The 7,711-nt window shown below is 25.7% G+C and overlaps 1 protein-coding gene across 1 annotated transcript; it reads left to right on the plus strand.

Annotated features, from left to right (window-relative positions):
* Nucleotides 1–5,908: 5,908 nt before the first annotated feature.
* Nucleotides 5,909–7,477, plus strand: LOC131183442 (cationic peroxidase 2-like). Its single transcript, XM_058154210.1, has 3 exons — nucleotides 5,909–6,369; nucleotides 6,514–6,676; nucleotides 6,774–7,477. Exons 1-3 carry the CDS (start codon nucleotides 5,950–5,952, stop codon nucleotides 7,187–7,189), a joined length of 999 nt encoding a protein of 332 aa, XP_058010193.1. The 5' UTR covers nucleotides 5,909–5,949; the 3' UTR covers nucleotides 7,190–7,477.
* The last annotated feature ends 234 nt before the right edge of the window (nucleotides 7,478–7,711 follow it).

Raw genomic sequence — 7,711 nt, forward strand, 5'->3', positions numbered from 1 at the left:
GACTTCGAGTCGGAGTGTGCATGGTTCTTAAGGATATCTATCTAGTATCAAACCAAAATTAAATAAAAAAAAATTAATTTTATACATACATTTTTTATTTTTTTTAAATATATATATATTATAATTATATATATTTACATGCAATTCAGATTGTTATCTTTTATTTTCCTTTATATTTTTTTAATAATTTTAGTTATATTTATATTAAATCACTTTATAATAATTAATTATAAGTGTACTACTATATGTTTAATCTTTAATTATATATATATATATATATATACTTCGTATTTAAATATCATATTATTAAAAATAGCTAACATATATATTTTAATATCAATCTCTAAACTTAAATGATAATTTAAATAATAAATATAACTTTTTATGACAATAATTGTATATAAAATTATTTTGAAAAATCAAAATTTAAATTAAAACTATACCGAATTGGTTAAAAGAATTCACAGCTTCATATGGGAGGGTTTCTTTGTTAGGGGCAGAGTTATGGTCTATTTTCGAGGAGCTTAAATTAGAGTGGTTATCGTCGGATCTTTGTTGAGAGTGATACTTAATTTGCTTGCTATTTAAATTGTCGAGGGTAGTTCTCCTACTCTTGCTACCCTTCGACCTATGGTTCGTTCCATTCTTCATCTTCCTCAGCTTGATTGGAATGTTAGCATTGTTCATATTTTTCGAGAAGCTAATGCTTGCGCTAATTGACTTGCTGGTTCAATTTTGTCTCTTCCTATTGGTGTCCAAATTTTGAATGTTCTTCCAGCATGGCTTTGCTCGAAGAAATTATTAGGTGCACCCGGTACATATATACTATATCTTACAATAATGTAGGATCCACTCTCTATTTTTTAGTAATTCCGATATATTTCACCATAAGAAATGTTAAAAATAACTACAAAAATTATCGACTACAGAATTTCATTGGTAATTTACTGACGTTTTACAGACGAAAAAAAGAAATAAAATTTAAACCAATTTTTACCGACGAAATTACTAACAAACACTTTACGACGATGTAATTTCATGGGTAAAAGTGGTGCCTAACATTGACGGTAAAATTAGCGACCAAATAAAAAAAATATTGACTAAATTTTTCGTCTATAATTATCAACGAAACGCTTTTCATAGGTAATATTAAGGAGAAAATGGAGAAAAAAATTTCTAAAAAGGTCAAAAAATTTTACCTATGATTTTTTTTATCAGTAATTACCAACGAAACGCTTTTCGTAGGTAATATTAAAAAGAAAATAGATAATAAAATTTAAAGAAAAAATACCTACGAATTTTTTTTGTCAGTAATTACCTACGAAACGCGTTTCGTTGGTAATATTAAAAAGAAAATAGAGAAAAAAATTTCTAAAAAGCTTAAAAAATTTTACCTATGAAAATTTTTTCGTTAGTAATTACCAACGAAATGTTTTTCGTAGGTAATATTAAGGAGAAAATAGAAAATAAAATTTAAAGAAAAAATACCTACGAATTTTTTTGATCGGTAATTACCAATGAAACACATTTCATAAGTAATATTAAGGAGAAAATAGAGAAAAAAAATTCTAAAAAGGTCAAAAAATTTTACCTATGATTTTTTTTAGTTGGTAATTACCACTTTTCATAGGTAATATTAAGGAGAAAAGAGAAAATAAAATTTAAAGAAAAAGTATCTACGAATTTTTTTTATCGGTAATTACCAACGAAACACGTTTCATAGGTAATATTAAGGAGAAAATAGAGAAGAAAAATTCTAAAAAGCTCAAAAAATTTTACCTATGAAAATTTTTTCGTTAATAATTACCAACAAAATACTTTTCATGGATAATACTAAGGAGAAAATATAAAATAAAATTTAAAGAAAAAATATCTATGAATTTTTTTCGTCGGTAATTACTAATGAAACGAGTTTCGCAAGTAATATTAAGGAGAAAATAGAGAAGAAAAATTCTAAAAAGCTCAAAAAATTTTACCTATGAAAATTTTTTCGTTAATAATTATCAACAAAATACTTTTCGTGGATAATACTAAGGAGAAAATATAAAATAAAATTTAAAGAAAAAATATCTATGAATTTTTTTCGTCGGTAATTACCAACGAAATGCTTTTCGTATGTAATATTAAGAAAAAAATAGAAAATAAAATTAAAAAAAAATACCTACGAAATTTTTTTGTCGGTAATTATCAACAAAATGTTTTTCGTAGGTAATATTAAGGAGAAAATAGAGAAGAAAAATTCTGAAAAGGTCAAAAAATTTTACGAATGAATTTTTTTAGTCGGTAATTACCAACGAAACGCTTTTCGTAAGTAATATAAAGAGAAAATAGAGAAGAAAAGTTCTAAAAAAGTCAAAAAATTTTACCTACGAATTTTTTTAGTCAGTAATTACAAACAAAATGATTTTCGTATGTAATATTAGAGAGAAAATAGAATATAAAATTTAAAGAAAAAATACCTACAAATTTTTTTTCGTCATAATTACCAACAAAACGCCTTTCGTAAGTAATATTAAAGAGAAATAGAGAAGAAAAATTTTAAAAAGCTTAAAGAATTTTACCTATGAATTTTTTTCATTGGTAATTATCAACGAAACGCTTTTCGTAAGTAATATTAAGAAGAAAAATTATAAAAAGGTCAAAAAATTTTACCTACGAATTTTTTTAGTCGGTAATTACCAACAAAATATTTTTCGTAGGTAATATTAAGGAGAAAATAAAAATAAAATTGAAAAAACAATACCTATGAATTTTTTTCATTAGTAATTACTAACAAAATGTATTTCGTAGGTAATATTAAGGAAAAAAATAGAGAGAAAATGTTTTAAAACAATACCTACAATTTTTTTTCGTCGGTAATTACCAACGAAATATTTTTCATAGGTAATATTAAGGAGAAAATAGAAAATAAAAATTTTAAAAAATAACTACGAAAATTTTTTCATCTGTAATTACCAACAAAATATGTTTAGTTGGTAATTCATTGATAAATCACAAAAAATCTGAAATTTCTACATCATTTGTAAATAGATAGGAGGGGAGGGAGTTTGTCTATAAAAGAAAAATTACTTCCCAACATAAAGGCAATTGTGGTATAGCCATTATGTGGGGCATACTTTGAGTCTCACTAGTAATTTTTTTTTTAAATCAATTAAATCTTAAAAAATTATAAATTAATTTTGCATTTAAATTAAAATAATTAATATTTAATATTTATTTTAAAAATTAAAAAATTAAAAATAAATTAAAAAAATTATATTGAAAATTTTAAATTAAATTAAAATTAAAATTAAATTAAATTTAAAAGTTAATTTAAATTAAAAAATTAAATTAAATTAAAAAGTAAAAAATTAATTTAAAAAATATTAAATAAAAATTAACTACGAAAATTTATTTTCATCGATAATTATTAATGAAAAATTTTATCGGTAAATAGTCAGTAATTTATAAGACTAAAATCTTCTATGTAATTATCTATAAAAAAAATCAAATTTAGTTACGAAATAATTCAGCGGTAATTTATCGATAATTATTGATTACCTACAAAATGTTAGTATATTTAGCTGATAATTTTCGTAGCTAATTTTTTTTAATTTTTTGTAATATTTAATAATCAGCCCTCTACTTATTGTTGTTGCATAATGCTAGAGTGTTTCTCATAAGTAGATTTTTTAGTTTGTTTGTTTCTTTATACTGTCATCCTAAAACAAAATAATTAAAATATTAAATAATTTAATTGAAATTACACCTAAATTTAATTAAATTCTGATTCCAAAAATGAAATCGAACCGCACACCATTCTAAATATTGCCCGCAGATTAGCGTCTTCGTCGGCCTACGATAGTCGCCGTCTGTTCTCAACTTGTCAAAATTAGACAAGATTCATTGTCCCCTTTTTGGCTCAACTGTGACTACAAATCCACAACTGGTCGAGAGTTGGGAATGTTCACGCCACTGATCAATCATTTGTTGGTATTTCATTTTATTTTTATTAATTTAATTTAATTTAAATTTAAATTTAATATTTTATAAATTTAAAAAATAATTTCAATACTATTAAATTACTATAGTTTTTCATTTTATTTCAATATTTAAATAAATTATACCATAATAAATTGCATTATTAAATTCACTAAAAAAAATAGAAATGTTAATCAATATGTGTATGTTCTAACATTACCTGATTGTAAATAAATAGTTTTATTAAATTAATATTACGAATTAAATAAAAAAAACGCTTTTTATAAATATAATTTTTTAGATTTATTTATATATAAATACAATTTGTTTCATCTAATGCATGCAAATTAATTAGGGTAAATTAATAATTTTTTAATTTTATATTATATCGTAATTAATTTTTATGTCTTTATATTTTAAAAAATATGTTAAAATATTCATAAATTTTGATTTTATTGTATGCTTTCAATTTTCCATATTTTTTAATTTTTTATTAATAAAAAATAAAAATACCTTAATATTTCATAAGATAAACTATTATTTCGTCTTTAATTATGAATTTTATCACTATTATAATACTTTCATCGCTTATTCTCGGTCTAACTTTATAGATAAAAATTGCTAAAAAAAATCAATTTTACTTCACTCATCAAACTACTTGTTGGTCTATTATTTTAATATTTTATTAATTAAAATATATTAAATTTATTTTTAAATGAATTATTAATAATATTTAACTAATATATTTCTTAGATATCATTTTACTTAAGTTTCGAATCTTCTAGTTAATTAATGCATTTTAATTCTCCAATAATTTGAAAATAATAATAATAATAATAAATTATTATTATAATTATCTTAATATATTCTTCAAATGATTCCCATATGATCAATATGGTCAAAATTTAGTACACTAGTGCAAGGTTCCTAGCAAAAATGTTTTTACAAATTATAAAAATAAATATTATGTTTTAATAAAATTTCAATAATTCATATAAACATAAGAAAATCTAATTAATTGATGTCCTGATCATTTATATAGGATGTGTTTCATATGCCCTTTCTTTTCTTTTTTATAGTTAGATCTATCGTAAATATATGATAAAATTCACATATAAAATAATTCATATAATTCTTTTATATATGATAAATAAGATTTAGGCAAGTTTTTTTCCTTGACTTTGGTACTTGGGACTTGGATTATGAAGTATGGATCAATAATTAAAAAGATGTTTACCTCTCCCAGCAATGTTTAATGGTCAATTCATTCTATGGAAATGTCCTAATTGGGGACGTCAATAGTCGATTAGCGATTTCAAATTTAGGGTATGTTTAGTATTACCGTTAAAATGACCATTGAGAACTAGTTAGAAAGTATTAAAAAATAATTTAAAATTAAATTTAATAAATCATAAAAATACTAAAATAATAAAATAACTTTTTTCAAATTGTTTGTTTTAACAGTATCTAAAATAATATTTTTTTCTTTCAAAATTAGATTTGCCTTTACACTTTCAATGTTAAACAAATACTTAGTTTTGAAAGATTATAAAATACTACCGGTGCATGTAAAAATAGTGCTATCTCACACCAAAAAAAAAAGTTCTCATTGTAATATAGAAAGTATATTTCACATAATTATAAAAAATAATACATATACACCGAGCACATTTAATAATCTCTCCTTAGTTTTAGCTTGGTAGATTGATTCTCAAATCTAAGCCAAAATAATAATAATAATAATAATAAAGAATTTTAGCAATTATTATCTCCTTTGCTGTTCACGAGAGGTACAGGAAATGGATATTGATCCGCAAAAGAAAAGTAAACGCAGTTCTGGCATCATTTGTATTTATTGAGAAAAATTCGCAGCTGCCTTTTCTTACTTGGGGCCATCGTCTCATGATGTTGACCTCCTGATTCAGTTATAAATACTCACTAGCATCGGACACCCACCAACCAAAACTAAAACCTAGCAAAACCCAAGATATGGAGAGATACATTTTTTCTTCTTCAAGCCAAATTACACACATTATTATATTAATGTGCGTCTTTGTTGTTATGTCTGCGACCTTGGTGCATGGCCAAGGCACTCGTGTTGGTTTCTATGCTACTACTTGTCCTAGAGCTGAATCCATTGTAAGCTCAACTGTTGCAACACATTTTCGAGCTAACCCTGCAATTGCTCCTGCTTTGCTGAGGATGCATTTCCATGATTGCTTTGTTCGAGGTTGCGATGCTTCTGTCCTTATTGATGGTTCCAATACTGAGAAAACTGCCCCACCAAATCTTGGGTTGAGAGGCTATGAAGTTATTGACGATGCCAAGACTCAGCTTGAAGCTGCATGTCCTGAAATTGTTTCTTGCGCTGATATTCTTGCACTTGCAGCCCGTGACTCTGTTGTTCTGGTAATCATCACATCTAATTAATCATAATGCTGCAATTCATCAGGACATTCAAACTATAAATGCTTATTTTAGCAGAGTTATAGATCAATGTGCATATATATACATATGCTTATTGCTCAAGTTAGCTCTTCAATTTTCATGCAGACTGGTGGACGAAGTTGGCTAGTGCCTACCGGACGTAGAGACGGCCGGGTGTCATTGTCATCTGAAACAACTGATTTGCCTGGCTTCACAGAATCCATTGATTCCCAAAAGCAAAAGTTCTCTGCCAAGGGTCTTAACACACAAGATCTTGTCGTACTTGTTGGTAAGCTTTAACATTATAATATGTCCTTCCTAGATTCTGCTATGGTTATGTACGCGCTTGATCCAGTAATGTAACACTTGTCTTCTTCTATATACAGGAGGACACACCATAGGAACTACAGCTTGCCAGTTCTTTAGTTACAGATTATACAACTTCAATGGCACCGCAAGTTCTGATCCTGCCATTAATGCTTCATTCCTTCCTCAACTACAAGCACTGTGTCCACAGAACGGAGATGGGACAAAGCGAGTTGCTTTTGATACAGGTAGTGAAAACAGATTTGATGCATCTTTCTTCGACAACCTGAGAGATGGGCGAGGAATACTCGAGTCTGATCAGAAATTGTGGACTGATGCTTCGACGAGAGCAATTGTTCAACGTTTCCTGGGTATTACTGGTTTAGCTGCATTCAATGTTGAGTTTGGAAGATCCATGGTTAAGATGAGTAACACTGGAGTGAAGACAGGCACTGATGGTGAAATTAGGAAAATATGTTCAGCAATGAACTCATGAGACTGCCAAGAATTTCCCATACGCAAAAGAAAAAACTTATCTAAATCTAGTTTCTCATAAAATCTAGATATAAATATATGGATTTTACGAATTTTATCTTATATATTGCATGTTGAATTAAGATGGACTTGGTAAGTTGCCATATGGGAATACATATGTTCTATTGAAAGTCTGAAATAATCTATCTTTTATCTTATGAAAGGATAATGATATGATTTATTATATAGGGATGAATATTGATGTATTTAGTGTAAGCTGATAATCAAATGATATAATGTTTTCAAACTATATATATATTCTCTTATATGAATTTTTATGCATGAACTTAATTATTATTCAATTATTATAAAATTTATTTAAAAAAAGAAAACTTAAATTAAAAATTATTAAATTTAATTAAATCAGATTAAACTGAACCGAAATTAAATCAAAACTAATATCAATTGAAACCAATAGTAAAATTGAAATATCCTTTAATTCAATCTCGGACCTTAGAAACTTTAGATTAAAACTAATCGCGTC

Source organism: Hevea brasiliensis, chromosome 9, assembly GCF_030052815.1.
Source record: "Hevea brasiliensis isolate MT/VB/25A 57/8 chromosome 9, ASM3005281v1, whole genome shotgun sequence".
NCBI lineage: Eukaryota > Viridiplantae > Streptophyta > Magnoliopsida > Malpighiales > Euphorbiaceae > Hevea > Hevea brasiliensis.

Excerpts from the sequence above, each read along its gene's own strand:
- LOC131183442 (XM_058154210.1), top strand. The coding sequence starts at position 5,950 with ATGGAGAGATACATTTTTTCTTCTTCAAGCCAAATTACACACATTATT. Across the intron at positions 6,370-6,513 it reads CCCGTGACTCTGTTGTTCTG|ACTGGTGGACGAAGTTGGCT; the intron begins GTAATCATCACA and ends ATTTTCATGCAG. Across the intron at positions 6,677-6,773 it reads AGATCTTGTCGTACTTGTTG|GAGGACACACCATAGGAACT; the intron begins GTAAGCTTTAAC and ends TTCTATATACAG.